Genomic DNA, 20394 nt, shown 5'->3' with positions numbered 1-20394 from the left:
TCCAGAAGAGACTGAGGTTTAAAATGGGAATCATCCATTTTTGACTCTTGAGCATTTCACTCCCTGCAGGTGATCCAGGGCATTTAGACCAAAACAAACTAACTAAAACCCCAAGCTTTCCTTCCCACATGTGTTCTATTTCTTTTCCTTTGACTGGGCATGTGAATAGCACCCTCAGTAAACTGAGTAGCATCCCGATACTGCTGCTTGCTTAATGATCCTCTGAAGAAGATCAGGCATCAATTTATTTAAATGCCTCTTGGAAATCTATGAGTGGTTGGTTGGCATCTTGTTATTTCTAAACATGGTAAATTTACTCTGCATTTTTTCATAGGAATAGCCTTGAAAAGCATCTGACTTGAAGCCAAAGATCAGAAACCTAAGAATCACATTGCTCTCAGCAAAGCCATGAAGCTTTATTTACTGAACTGACAACCTAGTCCTTTAATCAATACTCAGGCTCAAAGTAAGACTGATTTGTTAACATGGGTCAAACTCTGTATCATTTCTCACAAATGTTGCATTTTCTCATATTATTATTCTCAAATGCCTCAGAAATTGCATCTTGTAGATGAGATAGGTAAGTCTCAAAAATATATCGTGAGGAGGGAAAGTAAGTTTGTTGTGTTCCTTTCCCCACTTGAAATTATTTATGGCCCTTGGAGTGTTGTATGGATGATTTACCCCTTAATTGTGGAAATGAAACATGCATGCTCCTTCTATCACATTAGAATCTTTAATGTTGCTTTCTCTTAAAAGTGCTTTCCCATGGAGTGATGATTCTTTTAAATAAATACTCTATTTAGCTCACAATGTTCAAGGTAGATAAAACTAAACCATTTTACAGTAGCAAAAACAGACTCATGTCTTGATCTTACTTAGTCAACTCACAGAAGATCCAAGACTGAAATCTGCAGCTCGCTCCTCAGCCATGACCCTTCTCCTCAGGTCAGGGAAACGAGCACTAATATGAATAGAACCAATACTCTGAAATGATGAAAAAGTAAGAAGGAAACCAAATTCCCTTGGTTTCCTTACAAAATCCTAATTTGCATTTCATTATTTTTTAAAGTTGAACCAGGAACTCAATGAAACAATGGTAATACCAAGGTGGATGTTAAAACTGTGATGCCACCAAAACTCCAGAACACACTGGATTAAAAACTGTCCCGACATATGTTGAAGTAAGACCCAACCCAGTTCCAGGTTCTTAGGCGGTGCCAAGTGAAAAGCTTGTCTCATGTTCAGTGTCATGCTTTGAACAAAAGAACTATAGGCTATCGAACATGTCCCTCTTCTTTTTATGTTAAGGAACCAAGATAATATTGATCAGCACTGTGTGTCTGTGTGTGCATGCCCACACACCTGAGTGTGTGTGTGTGTGTAAATATATGATCTGTGTCATACGAGTTGGGACAGTTGGAGAAGGGTTCACTGTATACACATACACTGCATGCAGTATTATCCCAAATGTGCGATGGTTTTGGGGGAAGCGAGATTACTAGAACTTGTTGCTTTTCTCGCTGTAGGCAGCAGAATGAGACCAAGTTGCAGAGTTCTCCCTTTCTTGCTTCTAGACCCACCTTTAGGGTTGGCAGTCACTTCAGTCCTTATGCCTCAGGGAGAGTTTTCAGGCATACTTGAAGATACAGGTCTGGTTGGATCTAATGAAGAGCTGGTCTTCTTGATGTAGTTCTTGTGTCTTGTTGATCTTAAGATTTCTGAGAGTGGAGAGGCCATGAGCATGTTATCATAGCTTTAGGGAAGATAGAACTGGCCATACAGTAGAAAGAGAAGTTGTGGTTTATTGGTCAAAGTTGTCTGGTTTCCATTGAATTGCGTACTTAAATGCTAGATTGTAATGATTGGTACCAATCTTCAAACAATAAATTGGAATCTACGTCGGAAAGTGGATGCGTTCCTAATACATTTTACCTCACAGCTATAGTCCTTTCAACCTCCCAGCCTTTCTAGATACCACAGCGTTCCCAGGGGGGCATAGCCCTCGCTTCCCACCTGTCTGCCCTTTAAACCAGGAAAGTGAAAAAAAAAAAAGCATTTCCTTACACATCCAAAAAATATTTAGTCATTCTCTATCAGTTAAAGCACATTGATCACTCTGGACCTTCTCAGCAAGTAAAATACTATATTTGCATATAAGCTTAAATGGAATGTTTTTATACACAGCATTGTAATGTGTAAGCAAAAAGCTTTTCATGCCAAGAAACAATAATCACATTCAGCAGTTTCCAAAGCAAACATTACTTTCAGACAATTGTTACTGCTTCATTTGGAACTCATGAATCAAACCATTATTTGAATATTATAGTGCAGATTGGATTTATCCTAATTAAAATTAACAGTAATGTAAATGTTGGTTCAATATTCTTTGGGGGTACCTTAAGATTTTGACCTCTCAGAAAGATACGAACAATGGTAATGATGGCTTATAACGTCTATTGAGTGCGCCTGGCTTTGGGCTTGAAACTTAACTTGCATTATCTTGTATCTCCTTGATCCTCACAAACACTCTCAGAAAAGAATTATTATTGCTTTCCATTTTTATGACAAAACAACCAAACAACATCTCTGTCTTAGGGATGTGAAGTAAATTGCAAAAAGCACATATTTAGTAAGGTGCAGAGCTGAAAAGACACCACAAAGCATGTTTTGAAAAGACAAACTTTTGTTGGGCCCACTTATCAGTATTTATATGTGAATTGTTCAAAACTTAGTTTAATTATTAAAATTACTGCTGTGTTAAATTTAGTATGCTAGTTCACATCCATTTTATATAAAGCTATTGGATAATTCAAATGCATTGTGCTTTGCAGGGAATGGAGCTTTGGTCATTGCATATATTAATGCTACTGCCTTTTACTGTTCATGTAATATTGAAATGGAAGGATGAAGAACTTAAAGAGAGAAAAGTTCAGTGATAATCTAGCCCTTTTTAAAAAAGCTTTTTTTTCATTTGTGGAAATTCTCAATTTATAGGTAAACTTGCAAAAACATGCTTGTTTTGTTAGGCTAAGTGTATCCATCTGATGTGTGTGACTCCTTGGTATTGTTGGCAATACCATGATCAGTACTGTTCAGAAATAGCCAAATTCACAAACACAGAATATAATCTTCTAGGTCTTAATGCATAGGATTTCTTTCTCTTTTTCAAATTTCATAATTTCTCCTTTTTTCCCCTCATCCATTTATCTTTTTGCTCTATCATTATTATTTGAATTCTCCCTTTAAAGAAGAAAAAAAAGATCTTGAGATTAAACACTATCACTTAGTTATTATTACAGTATCATTAGTAAATGCAAGTTTCTATGGATCTTGATCAACAAGGACACAGCAATAAAAAGGGTGATTTTCTGACAAAATGAAAAACTAAATATCCACTTTAGATCATAAAATAATACAGCACATGGAAGAAAATATTCAAAAGATAAGAATATTTTAATTGTCCACAATTCAATGATTATATACAAGCCACTTGTAGGTCGTTGAATTGGTTTCATATATTTCTAACCCTATAGCATTTATTATTTGTTGTTATAAAATGCTTTTTATTATAGTAATCACAAATATATAAAAAGTTAGAAGTAAAAGTTGCCCATTACTCCACCATCCAGAGACAACTACTGTCATTATTATTAGATATTATACTTTCAACATAAATGTGATTATAGTATATCCTCTTAGACATCACTTTTCTATGTTAGTAGCCTCGAATATCATTTTATAGAGCTGCATATTACATATGGAGGTATTTTAAGCTACTTAATCAGGCCACCTGGATTTCCACTGTTTCGCTGTCTTGAACAATGACAGGGTGTATCCATGTGTTACTATTTTCTTTGGCTTCCTTCTTGGAAATGGAATCCCTTCTGTCAAGGTGGACTGACAATTATAAGGCTCTTAATGCACATGGCTTACTTTCCAGGGTACTGGCACCAATACGAGGAGATGCCTTATAGACCTTTGTTGTCTTGAGCATTCTGCTTAATGTTGTTGTCGCTCATGAATAGCCTTCTGTAAAAGGAGGGTCAAGGTCAAGTCCTATGTTAGCTTGCATGTCTCTGTTTATATGTACAGTACAATCGAGAGAGAGAAGAATAAAATGATTTTGTCAAAGGTATAGAAAATTGAGAATATGAATTTGAAAGATGCAAATAAAGGAAGCTGGGTACTTAGCACTGCATATAGGGGGTTTGTAAGATGTGGTCTCATTTAAGAGACAACGAAATGGTATAAAATGACAGGGGATGGTAGGGGATGTTGCAAAATACTTGAAGAAGAATGTAGGACTTTATTTTTTAAATTAAAGTCATCAGCTATAAATATTTTAATTGACTTAAAAGTACTAAGGGAACAGTGCTTCTTAGACTCCCCTAATATGTTCGACTATTAAAATATTTTTGATAGATGTCTTAGACCATCAAAATATTGTATCCTGTCGTGCACAGAAACCTTTCTTTGTAAAGATACTTATGCATATTGATGACCATCTTTCAGTTATTCGGTATGAAATTCAAAGGCATCCATTTGAGCCTATTCATATTTAGTAGAATTGAATTTTTCATCTGTGTATATGTAGAGAATGGGGGGATTAGGCTTAACTATTTGGAAGAAAACTAATATATTTGGTCTCAAGAAACTGGTGGTGAAAATATTTCTAGATGAAAAAGATTTTTAAAATAATAATGAGTGTTCATTTATTTTAAGCTTCAAGGGGGGGGGAAACCCTAAAATTGTAACAGATTGACTAGAAGACAGAGTTTAAATGTATTACTCAGGGTTTCACTCAGCCACACTGCCTCTCAGTTCCTGAGCCGTGTCTAATGAGGAACAATGAGGACTTAATTCTGATTTTTCAGAGGTTTGTTTGGAGATACCAAGACACTGACTGGAAATGCCAGTACTGTTCACCACACACGAACAATGAGTTTTACAATAAATACCTACTACAAATTGTGCCTTAAGAAGAAACTCTCTTTTCATCAAGAAGAAACATTAAATCCCTTTTCTTTGCTTCTTGATGATGATAGAGAGAAAGCTAGAAATAATACCTCATGGACTATCATCCATCAGGAAAAAGCAATTAGACATGTGTCATGCATGACTAGGAGATATGTATGTAGTTGACTACATACTCATATTGATAATATGAGTTTTTGATATTATTGATAATAACTCATAATACATACTCATATTGATACCCCGAAAGTTACTCATTCCCATTTTAAACAAAGGTCCATAATATATTACTTCAGCTCCATTCATTTTTATGGCTAAGAAATAACATTGCTATGATGTTAAATTTGTGATAGAAGGGATTTTTAAAAGCTCTAATATAATGGTGCATTACCAGTAATTTGTAGTTCAATCACAGACAGTACTTCAGTTGTATACTTTAGTTTGCCTGAGTTTAACTGCAAATTGCCCTTTAGTTCTAGAGTAATAGATAATTCCTGATAAAATCAACCTGGAACAATCTTATTAGCCTCCCCCCTGCCCCGTTTTACACAAACTTCAAGTGGTTATTTTGTAATCACTTAAAATGGTTTTGGAAAATCATGAAGGAACTAATAATTTCGACTATTAGTTTCTAAAATCTGAAAAAAAAATTTAAACAAGATATTTTTGAAAAGCTATTGTGGAGAATGCACTTTGCATAATATGTATCAGAATAAGAAATACTTTTGCTCTGAATCACATTTACATTATTGATTAGAACAAGCTCCTTTGACTATTCTTTTCTTATGAGATAGATGTATTTTTCCTAAATAAGTTCTGCTATGAAAACCAAATAAGCCAGCACTATGAGGAAATGTAAATGAAATTTCAAAAATAATATTTGAACAGCTCTTGTAGCTATAACACTTTAAACTGAGAAGTTCCAAAACTAAAAAAAAAACTGAGATTCTCATTCCCACTTCTTTTCCCAAAATGTCCTCAAATTTTAAAGACTTTTTTAAAGTAACATGATCCTTTTTTGTCAACTTGAACCAAAACATAAATTTGATTTTTAAAGATCTTCCTCATGTTCTAAATTTGAATTTATGATTCTGCTAACCAAACTCTCTCTTGTCATTTTATAATTTAAAAATTTATGACTGCATATCTTATTCAGTGACTCTTTGATCTGTCCCTAAAATACAGTGATTCATAAACAGCTCTATTAAATTTTCATTTGTTCATACATTGGTTAATTTATTTATTCAACCAAATGCTTCCCATATTCCAGGCACCGTTCTAGGCACTAAGAATTAAGTCTTTAAAAAGCAAGGTCTCTACCAACAGGGAGCTCGTGTTCTTGCCCTGGTTAGTATGCTGAAATCTCAAAGCAGTTTTCTTCTTAAAGAAGTTAGCCTAAAGCAAATTCACCTTCTGCTCGTGAATCAAAAAGTTCACATTTCCAGACCACTTTATATCTAAATGAACAGTTACAGACTATTAGCAACAAATACAAGAAATAGATCTGTAAACTTAGCAGCAAGCAAAGCATTTTATCTACTAGAATTCACCAGACTATGGAGTTTAAGTACATTCAGAGAGACTTACTTAGCATTGACACAATCAGCATTTGTATCTAAGTTAATATCCCAATTTCACTTGCTACATTAAAAAAAGAAAAAAAAAAGGTAACATCTAAGTATTGGCTGAAAACATTAGGAGGTTTTAAAAAAATTCTTGGAGAATTGTTATTATTCATAGTGGCCTGCCCATATTCACACTAACATTATAAGACTATCCAGTGGAATAAGAAGTGTGCTGTAAGCGTGCGACACACGAGACACGTTTAATTTCTCCACTGGAAATGGCCTTTTCACTGTAAAGTGCAAGTTTACTTTGTTCCCTTAGTGTTCTGATTTTCAAATGCCATATTTGCACTTGCAGATTGTTTGTTGTATCATATTTTACATTTTAATTTTGGTGGAAAACATCTCCATTGATCTTTCGGATGATGTCATGCAGGGTTTTTGTTCTTCCTTGTGAGGCTGGAGGGGCTCTGGCCTGCTGTGTGCTGTGGAAGCAGAGAGACTGAATCACATCTCTGCAAGGATGTGAATAGGCTGTTTGATGCCTGTGGCTTGCTGGGAAAATCTATAAACTTGGGAGTCAAAAGGATCACTGAGGGATGGTTTCTTTATCTGTAAAAGAGGCATGAAATATTTGTTCCTCCTACATCAGAGTTTTAGTGTAAGGATTGAGTATGACAATGATACCATTTTGCAAAAATCATACACAGTTCTGGAAGCCATAACTGGTATTATTCCAATTTTCTGTTAGTGTCTGCTCACCAGTATCAGTATAATCTGTGTACATGTATTTGAGTAAAGGATGCATCTCGTCAAGATTTGAACTATACACTTAAATGACTCCTTTGTTTTCAACGTGCCGTTTGCTTATTTGGGAGCTAGAAGGAAATTATGAGATTCCCTTAATTACTGGTCACCCATGTTAAACAACAGACACTGAGAAGTGGCTTTCCAATAACAGAATTCATAATAAACCCAGTAGAGATAGAAAACCCACTGGGCTTCAGATGTAATACATTAGACATGACAGAGATGCTTTAATGAGAGTCATCAATTACAACTTCTTCTAAACCCGGGACAAACATTTTAGCACTTCCTCTGGGGGTGAACCCATGCCCGAGCCATTCATTGAGTTCTGTGGCATGCAGTGACGAGTGTGGGAAATTAACAAGAACGTGGAGCCCTTTCCAGTAATAATACAAAATGATTAAGAGGACCTGAAAAATCAATTGACTAATCAATAGTGTGTAACTGCTTGGAGCATTTCCCCCATGCTAATCAGCCATTAAGTTGTTTAAACTAAATATGTCCCGTTTCCCCAATTACTGAACTGATTTACAAGACATGGTCAAGGATGTCAGAGTCTACAGGAGCCAGATTCCAGAGCATTTGTCATTGAGAAAGACGGAAAGAATTTATAGATGATCCTCTCTTGCTATGGATTCTGATGGCTCTTGAGTGGGACGATATAACAGGAGCTGTCCCCCTAGTCTGCAGACGTTGGTGAATTAATATGGCCTGCCCAAGTTCTAAACATGTGCATTTGTTTGGCAATGTGGCTGTGACCTTGATTGAATTCAGGAGCAGTGGAGGTCAAAATAATGAAAGAAAACATCTATACACTATATATGTTCAGGTCTTTAAAATGTTTTTTTAACTTCAGCCATGGTGAGAAGCATTCAGCAAACAAGACTCCGAATTCCAGACAACAAAAGGTATTCTAACAAGACCTGGGAAGTGACATATTATTACCTATCCGTAAAATGCCGGCAATTCTAGTGTCAAAACCATGCGTAACTTCTTTTTTTTTTTTTTTTATTTAAGTTGAATGCCACTGTGGGGGAAAAACAGCACTAAGAAAATAACTTTAAACAGGGGGGAAAACTTTTTTATTGATATGTTTTACTTTGCTGGCAGACCAGAGCAAAGGTTTTGTGAACATTTAAAAGATGAAAAAGGTGAAGAATCCCAGAAGCGGTTTATCTTGAAGCGAGATAACTCTAGTATTGATAAAGAAGACAATCAGGTTGGTTCTCAAGTTTGAGAGTGGCTGACGTTGTTGTTTTTGAAGGTGGGCTGACTTATGTTCTTGTCGTTCTGTTCTCCCCTTCTCCCGCCCCCAGCTCCCCCCACCCTGCCTCCAATACTGACTGTCCTCTTACCAACCTCCTTGCCCCCTCGCCTCCCCCTCTGGCATTCAGTGGGTAGCCAAGAGAACATGTCCTGATTGCTTCAGCAATGGCTCTGTGTTGGGCTGCATGGGTGGTGCTTGGCGCAGTTCCTGCTGCATGTGTTGGGCGGGTTGGGATGCCACCAGCCGGAGCTGTCGGGGAAAGCTTTGTCATCACATTTCCAGATGTCTGTGTAACTGTGGCAGTCCTTCCACTCCTACAGCTTTGTCCTTCAGTTGTGCACAAATTGAGCTGGATTCTCAATATGGACCGATGACCAACTGGTGTAGCTGTAAAGAACAAACCTTGTTATGGTGAGGACAGGTGGATTTTGCAACTCTCCTAAAATAAGTCTTCACAGAAAAGAATCAAGTTCATGTTTTAGTCTCCCCACTCCTCCTTCCCATGTTCTACTGTCCATGTAAACCGTGTGCTTGTTTTGCATGAACTGTAGCAGAACTTTCTCCTTTTTGCGTATTTTGCTTGTGACAAAACATTACGTTGTCCTAGAGTAGCCCTATTTATGGTTCCTCAGCAAGGGTGGAGAGACTTTGCTAAACCTCTTCTCCAGACTGGGGGTGGGGGGGGGGGGGATCCTGGGTAATTAGGAAGAAAACTAAGTGAATGGCAAAAGAAAACAAATATTAAACAATAATTAGAACAGTAGGGAGTTATATAATGCCATTACAATTACACTTCGTGTCTCTGACAATCAAAATAGATTTTTTGAAAATAGACTTTGCTTTAGAATTCTTAAAGCTAAGACAATATGCATCTCGCCGAAGTTATTATTTTAATGGCTCTCAGTGAGTCACTGGAAGCCAGTACGTGCATCTCTGACGCACTTTTTTTTAAAAAACCTGTTTGTCATTTGTATCTCATTTCTTCCTATCCCCACCACTACCACCATCAAGCAACAGGTAGCTCCCGTTGACTCCAAGCCACATGCCTGTGTCGTGTACTTAGTGGGCGTTTGTTGAATGGATGGATGAACGTGGTTAATGCAGAGCATTCTGTGAGGAATGGCAAGAAGACAATGGGAGGGTTGTTGAGATGCAGGCAGCGGTGCAGATGCAAGGCTGAAGAACAGTCCTCATGCTGGGTTCTTTGGATTGTTACTTTAGATTCCTTGGCATTGACCTCAATCAACAGGCTTTTCAAATTCAGCTTCTACCTTCTATGCAAAAATGCAGGGCACAGGATCAGTCAGTCACTGAGTAAAGAAGAAACACAAATTAGGACGTGGAGACATCAAGTCCAGTTTCCTTTCTGCCCATTACTTGCTCGGTTCCCTTGTTCTGTGTCTCTAGTGCCCCGGTTTTCAGAGCCACTTCTTCCCTTAGCCGCCTTGAACTAGCCACTTCCTCAGCATTCCACCTTTGTCTAAGGACTCCAAAGCATACAGCCTAGCAAAGGAGACAGAGTCCCTCCCTGTGACCCACGTCATAGCTGAGCTGGCTGAACACCTGACACATGTCCAGGTGCTTTCGTTCTGGAAACAGCTGTACTCCCTGCATCCAGTGGGGAGACCAGCAGGAGCAGTAGACACCTGCCACTGCGTGTCATGCACACACACGGCACACCACACATGCCGGCACTGCCTCCTTAGGGACCAGAGGGAATGAGACTCTTCATGCTCCATTTATTTAAGTGAACATTTATTATTCTCGGCTGACAGTTGCTTAACTGCAGATTTCCAGCAGCTCAACTTGGATAACCGTACTGATTTCTTTTTTCTGTTCAGCAAAACAGAATGCATCCCTTTAGAGATGACAGACGAAGTAAATCAATTGAAGAGAGAGAAGAGGAATATCAGAGAGTGAGGGAGAGAATATTTGCACACGATGTGAGTAGTTGTTTTAATTGCCTCTTTAGTGCGGTCCTTCCCCAGACAGCCAGCTGGTAGGACTCAGGAGGCTGGAGCCAGGGATAAATCCAACAGCAGCTCACCAGAGGTGTTTCTGGAAGAGGACCTGGTTCAGGGAAGTGACGGAAAAGTAGCCAAGGGTTGTGTGTTCCTAGGATGTGACCTAAGGGGGAATAGAGGCGTGATTTTGGTCACTAAAACAGACCCAGTGAGGTTGTCAGATTTGAAAAAAAATGCCTTCACATTCATATTAGCCCGCAGACAGCCAAGTGTTGTCCTTCTAACACTAACGTGGAGCAGAAGAAAGACATATAAAAAAGAAAGAGAATCTGTTAATCACATACATAAACACAGAGTTTTCTGCTTTCTTAGCAAGCAGAGGCATTTTATTATATCGAAGTTAAATGATAATACTCATCTTCCCCCTCAGTTTCACATCAGATTAGGTCTGTGAGCAGTTTGTCACAAGACAATAATCATAAAATGATTTCTTTTGTTCAAATCCCAGCAAAGAAAATGTGGTGGGGGATTTTTCTATCCTTTTACCCACTGTGTCCAAAATAAAATGCGATTAAACTAAATAAAAATGAAAAAATGATTTAAAACAGCTGGATTTAAATGCAAGAAAGCTAAAAGGGCAAGCGAGGGCCATAGCTTTTCCACGCCATGGAATCATGTGGCAGCCTCTGAAGATGTGGGCTCTTCCCTTTGTAACCATAGAGGTGGCAGCTCCTTGGTGCAGACCTTCTGTGGCTTGGCTGGGTTAGGTGGGCCATCCTACCTCCCGTTGGGATTTGCTCTGGAGGCCATTACCGAGCCAGACTAGAGACCTAGGCTCCACCGCTTAGCATGGAGGAGGACTTCTGACCTTGGAGGTTTCAGGCCTGAGCCAGTTTCCCAGGTCCTCCAGCTCGTGCTGGATCCCTCAGCATGAAGCTGCACTGGAAATTCAAATTCCACCAACAATGCGTTTCTTTCATGTTGACACAGGTTTCTGTGATCTCTTCTAGATCCTCACTGCCTTTCTTGGATACAATAAAATAGAACTTTAATGATTGAATAATCTGGCTCAGAGCTCTGGAGTTAGCAGAGTCTGAGAGAGGTAGCTGTAGAAGGATACTGCCCACGTGCAATTCTAGAAGATTCTGCATATGCGTGGGCTACTTAGACTTTTCTTATGATTAGAGTTATTGGTGGTGCAAAGGATAGCCTGACACATGGTAGGCTTTTAATTGTGTTTCCTGGATAAAAGGACAAAGTAAGGAGAGGCTCTGTTGTACTCATGGTAGCGTAGGGGTGGCCCAAGTGGACTGGGAGGCAGTGTTTCTGTCTGATGAGCTTCATGGAGAGAAAGTTTTCTGAAGGCCAGTGTATTTTTTATGCTTTCTCTTTCTTTCTCTCTCCCCATCCTTCCCTCCCCCTGCCTTACACACACACACACACACACACACACACACACACACACACAATTTCCCTCTGATTCTCATTCTGGCAAGTCATAAAATTTATAAATGAGTTGTGTTGAAAAGCAAATATTAATCACCCAGATAAATATACAAACATTATGCTTTTTTTTTTTCAAAGCTGCGCCACATTGCCAGACTCTCAAGGGCTAGGCAGCTGGAAAAGCATCCTTGATGCTTGTCTATGAGGAGGATGCTTCCTGTGCTGCTGCCCTTCATGTGTGTATCCCCATGTCGACAGAGATGTCATCACGGGCAAGGAGGGTCAGCATGACTCACTGTACACATTGCATTTCCCAACAGCCCTACTAAGGAGATCAACAGCAAGGAACCTGGGCCCCAGGTTAAAGATCTGAGGCAAGCATTGCTATTTCACGCCTCAAGAGCTAACTGCTGAATTAACATTTTTTAAAACAGTGAAAGCAGATTGGGGGCACCTGGGTGGCTCAGTTGGTTGAGCATTCGATTCTTGACTTCAGCTCAGGTCTTGAGCTCAGGGTCATGAGTTTGAGCCCTTAATTGGGTTCCATGCTGGGTGTGGAGCTTACTTGAGAAAAAAAAAGAGAAGTAAAAGCAGACTGAAGTGTAGGAAAGCTTAAACGCCAAGCTATTGCCATGGCCTTCCCAATCCATGGCATCATTTGGCAACCTTCTTCGAAATACTGTGGCTTCTTCCCCCTGCAGGAGTAGAGTAGAGGTGTGAGCTGGGTGAAAGGCTCTCTGGTGGCCAACACTCCCGGGGTTATTAATTCAACTGGGGCACCTGCCTGTTTCTAGCACTACTTTTCCACCTGATCTTCTCCTGGGGCTGGGGTTTTTTAATTGGCATCCTGCACCCAGAGTATACTCCTAGTAAGGCTTCAGAGATTAAATAAAATCCCTGACATCATCTGCAAAATATTATGTCCATGAGTATAGGTACATTTTTCTAAGGAAGAGATCTTGATTGTTTATCATAGTTTTACAAGTTTTCATCACCCTTACAAGACTAAGAGCCACTTTCCCAGAGGGGGGAAAAAAAAAGATGCTCAGTGCTTTCTCCCTAGTCCTGCAGCTCTGTAGAAACAATGCTGTCATAAGGTTGGTGTTCCCTGTGTTTCACTATTAATTGCTATTAATTATCCCCAAACTTGACAGCTTAAAACAAACACACAAAATGCTTTTTGCCTCACAGTTTCTGGGGATCAGGAATCAGAGGGTGGCTTAGCTGGCCAGTTCTGGCTCATAGTCTTTCATGAGGTTACAGTCAAGCCATCAGCTGGGGCTGCAGTCTTCTGAAGGCTTGATGGAGTCGTTGTCTGCTTCCAAATTCACCTGCATGGTTTTTGGCAGGCCTCAGTTCCTAGTGGGCTATTGGAGATCTCAGTTCCCACTATGCGGGCCTCTCCAAAGGCTAGTGAGCATCTTTATGACCTGGCAACTGGCTTCCCCAGAGCAAATGATCCAAGAGAGAAATAAAGAAAGCCCAAGATGGAAGCTACAGGCTTTTATAACCTAATCTTGGAGCTGACATACCTTCCCTTCTGCTGTATTTGGTTGGACACACAGACCAAACTGGTACAATGTGGAGGTACTAGAAAAAAATCTTGATTGTGAATACCAAGAAGAAGGGATCATTGGGGGCCACCAGGTGTTAACAGGATATTACTGTATCTTTTATTAATGCAAACACAGGGACATAACATAGCAATATGAACTTCCTTGAATACCTATAGTAACACATCTTCCTTTCCACTTACATAGAGAGAGAACACTTTAGGGAGTCTTCATCTGTATGATTCCAGATTCCCAAATGACCATTACTACTTCTCAGATTGTCGAGGGACACAAGGTAATAAGTCAAGTATAGTAAGCCAATTATAAAAGCGATGCAAAGAATCCAGCATAAGGAAACTAAATTACAGGCATCTCCTGTCTTTCTTAGCTGGCCTTTAATTTAGTGTCTTCATGATTTAAAAACTGAGGTAATAAAAGCAGCTTCAATTACCAATTATGATATAAGTAGTGGAGCCATTCAAACAGGTTCAAATAGTGACATATTTACGTAGAGGGTTTTTTGGGTTTTTTTTGTTTGTTTGTTTTTTCCTACTCGAAGTTACAATAGTTATAGAGAACTACTTCCTGGTATTTACACTTTAGCAAAATCAAAATTTAACGTTAGTAGCGTTCTTGAATATTTTACAAATGTATCTTGGTGTCTAAGGTGTGTGTGTTTGTGTGTGTGCGCGTGCATGTGTGCTTTTTTATTTAGGTCCACAATAAAAATATTCAGATTATTTGGGGATTTGCTAGAAAAATAATTTCAATATAGTTTGAGAATTTGGGTAGCCTGAGATAAGGCACATTTATTATTTGAGAATGAAGTTGTTGTAAGTCAAGGCACACAACAATTTAGTTCTCAAATAAAAAATGAGTGTATTTTTGTAGTCAGAAATATTTGAAATATAACTCTTATTTCCTTTAGCAAGAATTTCAGCTTATTTTATGATTAATTCAATGCAATGTTGCTGGCTTTGGTAAGTTACATTGCTAAAGCAATATATTTGAGAAAGACATGTTTTGCCTGGAGGATGGTTTCTGAGAGATATTTATGTGTAAATAGGGATTCTAGGAGGGGCTCATCTGCAGTCTCCCCAACATGCACTGGGATCTCTCTTCCGTGACAACCGTTGAGAAGGGCATGTGATGCCACCTGGATTGGGAGTGGGGTGTGGGAGAGAATTCTGTAACCCATTAGGCAAAACTATTTTCTACTTAAAAGAAAGAAAAAAAAGAGCTCTTTATATCTGAGAATGCAAATAAGTGACAGCTTTGAATGCTGCACTTAATTACTGTGACACTTTTATCTTTCTCTGCTATTAAAATTCGTAAGTTATATTAATAACTTTTTTAAAGTTTATTTTCATCAGCTACTGAATCACAGCCCATAACCATATCTGCCTTATTTATGAAACTGTGTTGGAAGATCATGCAATAAATCTTTAGAACCTTTGCACAAAAATTGAAAAATACTCTTGAGATACGTTTTTGGGAAAGTTATCTTCAACTTGCAGGTGCCTTATTTTTTCATTCAAAGAGTTATGGCAGCTTAACTTCCCTCAAAATACCATTGGATTAATGAGTCTGAAGAGGTCAGTATGTCTTTGATCAACTCTTTCAAAGAAGTAGTAAAGTTTCAACAATTCCATTATCCAGCCAGAACATTATAAACATAATTGACCTCTTTCCAACTACAAGAGCTGAGTAGTAGTGAAGTCTTGAGTTCATAATGTATACCTGAGACAGTTAATTCCATGACTTGACTGAAAGTGGGAGTAAAACCAAACTAAAGGAAATGAAGATAGTGGGATATTTCACTTACTATAAAGAGATCTCCACAGGAATAATATCAGTGGTCCATAAATTGTATTTGTTTATAAATACAAATGTCAAATTAAAAAAAAACTTAAAAAAAGATATTTTCTGAAAAGCTTTTTTCTTAATCTTTTTTTTTTTTTTGCTTTTTGTTAAATAAGATTTTTGTGCACTTGATACTCAGGATGCATGTTAAATTCACAAAGGTTAAATTACAAATGGTTCTAGAGATGCCCTCACTGAAATGTTCAGACCACTGAGGAAAACACGTTGTGCCCAAAGCTAGCCCTTTGGTTTAGTGGAAGGAAATGATTTCTCCAACAAAATGTACAGAGAAACCAATATCCTGCTTGCCTCTCTGAGTAGTGGTTACATTAGCTAATCTTTTAAAAATTCAATATTGAAAGGTCCTTATTTACTTTAGTTTTTTTTTCTCTTAAAATGGACCTGTTAAGTCTCATTTTACCCATATAGAGGTCATTTATTCATCATTTAGAAAATCTGCACGTATAATATGGCATATATATTTATGGTTAGAAACTCAGTACTTTGAAAATGTTTTTTTGTTAATTCCTAAACACAGTCACTATGTTATAGGGCCATTGCACCATATTTGGTTTAGACTTCTCTTTTTCTGCTTGTTAAAATTCAATTTGATTTGCCTTTCCCCAGCTTGTAATGGTAATGGAATTTTCTCTTCCCCATGTGTATTAAACACAAGATAGTGGAGAAGTGATAGCTAGGGGAATGGAAGCTAAGAAGAAACTCATTGTTTTTCTGTGTGAAAAACAGAACAAAACAAAATATTAGATGGACTTGACCTTTTTTTTCCTAATTAGCTCCATTTTGTTCTCACATGTCTTCTGCGCCCCCCCCCTGCAAATTGATTGATGTCATCTCTTCAATTTTGAGAGTCTTGCAGTCAGTCTGTTTATTTCAAGAGAGTCTATCATTGCCAGGTCATAACTGCAGGATTGTGGTTCTATGGCTCTCCTATCCTCAGGTGGATCGTGCTAAGTGCACATGCCCTGCCTTGATTTGAACCAGTCCTTTGGCTCTTGTTGGGGGCTGCATCTCCATAGCCCAGAAGAAACTGCTAGCTCAGGATCCGATGGACACATGGTTCTCTGATTCTCGAACAGTTTCATTCACATCTCTCTTCTCCTGACCTTGATGCTAAACGGGCTAAATCTATCCGTGACCTGGAGATGCTGTGATGGAAAAGTACTTGTATGCTGAAAGAGAAAGAGAATGGTTTACACTTCTAACTCTAACCATTTTTTTCCTTTTTTATTTCCACTTCTTCAAAACATAGTACATATTTTTCTTAATTCTTTTCCTCTTGGAGGGGAAAAGTAGTTTTAAAAGCAGGCAAGGATTTGGGATCCCTCAGCACATCCAGAACGTCTGATACAATGCCCTTTTTTTTTATTTTTCAGTCAGTTTGCTCCCAGGACAGCCTTTTTGTGGAAAACAGGTAAAATGAAATATGCTTTTTCATGTCTTTAGAGGAACAAAGTCTGTCATGTGTGTCCTGTATTTTCATAGATATATATCCCATATATAAGTGTGTGCTTGAATATATGTATAAGTAAATACATATATCTATTCATACATACTTACATGCACACACATGTATGTTATTTAGCATGCCTAAAAACTATTTAATTTGGGGAAATACTTTTCTCTTACTTCCAGACATAGTTTGTACATTTTCCTTATGTAAAGTCTTGACTTCTGGTCCTTCCAGAGGTCTAATTCCTGTTACCTTTACCAGGCATTACAAAGCATAAATGAACTTGCAATTTCATTGGCTTATGGACGAGACTGTTCACTGTATTTGTATATTGGGTATCATTAGCCACTTCCTGTGCCCCATAATTATATATAGCTATACAAACAATGATTGGAATAATATTGTTTTAAGTTTCTCACTCTAAACAACCTATTAATCTAACTTGGAAATCTATCTAATCTAATCTAAATTTACTAACTCGGGAGTTAGCAGGGAGGTGGTTGTTGTGAGATGAATGGGTTACACAACTTACACAAAGTTTTGAGTATATGAGCCAAAGGTTTTCAAATTTAACATATACTTTTAAGAAATAGTTCTAAACTGACATAGATATTCAAATGCTCCATTGATTTAATTGCAGCTTTTCCAAGGGGAATTAAAGAATTCCACACTAACTGTATTAATCACATTTAAGGTGCAGCAGAGTGGGCAAGGTGGAATGGAAATATGGTATCCCTTCAGAAAGTGGTGCTTAACTTTATTTCAGGGGTTGGTTTAATGGGTGTCCCTGTAAAACTGATTAAAATGGAGGCTATTTGATTAAATTCTAGTACTTAGAGAAAATTTAAACTTGGCATTAGAGATGCTTGGGGGAAAAAAGCTATCTTTAATATTAGCAGTTAGAAATCTTTGAGTAGCTAACCCCCTCATTGAACAGCCTCTTCTAGAAGAATAGATGAAAGTAGAAAACATGTCTAAAGAAGGCATTCAAAAGCAACTTCAAAAATCCATACAGATTTAAGTGAATATTCCTTATTTACAGTTAATTAAGAATCCATGAGCACTAACATCTTAGGGATGATGATGAAGCATTCCAAAATTCTATAGTCTAACTAAAATGATGAAGTGAGTGTATATAATTCAGTTTGGTGGGAAACCTTATTCCCTAGTCATCCAGCCAGTCATTTTCCCTGCTTTATGCCCAAATTTTATTCATTTACTTGGATTTTGCATAAAAAGACTGCTAATGCACTTTAAGTGTCCCTTAGATTCAAACTGAATTATATTCATCATTACAATAATTGATCACATACATGCATTGCATATATGAACAAGTCTTGATATTTCCAAAAAGCAAAAATTTAATTGAGTAGATTCCCTACAAAAATAAATACATTTCTTGTATACCTGTCTTTGGAATGTCAGTATTTAATTCTCTGCACCCCCCCAAAAAAGATAACTTTAATATTACCCAAAGGAAAAAAAATCACAATGAGTATATTTAATTAAATATCTATTAAACATCAATTTCTTTTATTTTCCCCTCTCCCATTCATTCTATTTCTTCTTCCTTTCCTTTTTATCTAGTATTGGCACCTCAATCCTAGGATAGGAGAAAAATCATGCTGTCATTAATTTATTATTGCAAAATTCAATATCATGCACATAAAACATAGTCCACGGGGTTGATTTGCAAGAGCAGTACTGTTACAAAAGAGTACACATCTATTTAGCATAGGGCATTTAGAGTCATTAGGTTTTATATCATAAAAACCATGTTTTTCATTTCCAGTAGGCTCTTGGAAGACAGTAACATATGCAATGAGACCTATAAGAAAAGACAGCTCTTTCGGTTGGTATGGTTTACTTTTTTAAAACTGTGTTTTCAGATTATGTGGCAGAATCAATGTTAAATATAAGTGTATTAGTGTAAAATATCTGTTCATAAAATAAATATGTTTGGTTATATCTTTGTAAAGCTTGTTACAGAGCTGGTACTGAAGCCATACTGGATAATGTGAGATATGGGACCAGGAAATTACTGCTTGGTATATAATCCTTTCAGTTTCTTCCTCTGATTTTCCGTTTTTGGTGGGTTTTTTGTTTTTGTTTTTGTTTTCCCCTCAAAGGTTAACTTTGGCAGTACACTGATTTAAGATTCAACTTTGGTGAATTACACCAAGTTAAAATTTCTCTGATAGTTTGCAATTACATATACATGCCTGATACTGGAAAAAAACACCAATGATAACTCCATTTGAGTAGTTGATTTTTAGCCACTACTATCCATCATAATATTTCAAATATGTTTTTCAAGCAAAGATTTTATTTCTAAGGGAAGGTACAGGATTGCTTCCAATTATAATGAATTACTTAAATCAAGATCTGTGTAAGATAAAGAGAATGGATGTATATGTATTTATTATATATTAATATTGTATATTTTAAGTTATATACTAGGCCGGAAGCTCCATGAAAGCAGAGGGACCATACCCATGTTGTCACTACCCTATTAAATATACCTCTAATATTATTATAGGGCAAAAGGGATATACAGCATTATCAATGTACTCGGTATGTAATGCATATATTTAATATGTTACTGCTCTGATGAATATTAGGATTCATCTCTGTTGTAGGAGAGAGAAAACGTATTCATTTACAAATAAAACCTCTTGCCCACTTAGAAGGAAGAAAAGACTAAGGAAAAAAATAAATGGATTGTGTGCTCAGAAAGTATTTTTTTGTAGTAAATGTGAATTTAGGACCTCATCATTAGAAAAGTTGGATTAATTTGTTCCCTTTACACTTGGCAGAAATAAAAAGATTTTTAAAAAAATGTCCTTCACTTTTCTAGGTTGAACTACATAGTCTAATGCCTTTATTGGTAGACCATTTATTATCACATTTGTAGATTAAAATGATAACTCTGCATTGTTCCTTTGAAAACCCAGAGAAGAACAAGAATTTATCAGTACTCCTGTACTCACACCAGATCTGGTCTGCTTAGGCCGATAAATATATGAAATATGGGTTGTTGCCCCTCTAGGCCAATTGGTTTCACATAGCTCCAAATTTGGTCCCTAGCCAGAGTTACCATCTACTCAGATCAGTCATTACAAATATGAGTGCCATCACCCACCAAGTCACCAAGCACAGAGACTCAGGAAGATGACTTAGCACAAAGACATCCACACAATAGTAAAAGCAACTCAAAGTGTACATCATATCTAACTTGATAAAAAAAAAATACCATGTACAGACATGAAGGAAAATAAATGTTAGTTATATTAATCAGCACAGAAACAGAACTTCAAGTATGTGCTTTATGACTACTCTGGGATCAAATTCTCATTGCATGCACAAGGACCAACTCCTCTTGATGACCAGACACCTCATTACCATTGTCTTCCTGGTTTCTGGTAGGAAGGGACCAAGACTGGGCTTAGGAGGGATAGGAAGGCATTTGTGGTTATGTTCA

General features: G+C 37.5%; 1 protein-coding gene across 20 annotated transcripts in view; it reads left to right on the top strand.

The window, feature by feature from the left end:
• Positions 1-20394, top strand: part of ARPP21 (cAMP regulated phosphoprotein 21) — a 153797-nt gene that overhangs the window by 58766 nt on the left and 74637 nt on the right. For 14 of the 20 annotated variants that reach the window (XM_073902226.1, XM_073902222.1, XM_073902234.1 and 11 more), the window contains exons 10-13: positions 8460-8568; positions 10458-10559; positions 16837-16874; positions 18706-18765. In XM_073902226.1, coding sequence (XP_073758327.1) covers positions 8460-8568; positions 10458-10559; positions 16837-16874; positions 18706-18765 — 309 coding nt within the window. The remainder of the gene's footprint in view (positions 1-8459; positions 8569-10457; positions 10560-16836; positions 16875-18705; positions 18766-20394) is intronic. The other 6 variants (XM_025871053.2, XM_073902262.1, XM_073902257.1 and 3 more) reach the window with 3 other exon arrangements.

The sequence above is a fragment of the Callorhinus ursinus genome, unplaced genomic scaffold, assembly GCF_003265705.2.
Source record: "Callorhinus ursinus isolate GAN/ISIS: 27379988/994484 unplaced genomic scaffold, GSC_fseal_2.0 scaffold1, whole genome shotgun sequence".
NCBI lineage: Eukaryota > Metazoa > Chordata > Mammalia > Carnivora > Otariidae > Callorhinus > Callorhinus ursinus.
This window is presented reverse-complemented; position numbering and strand designations above follow the sequence as displayed.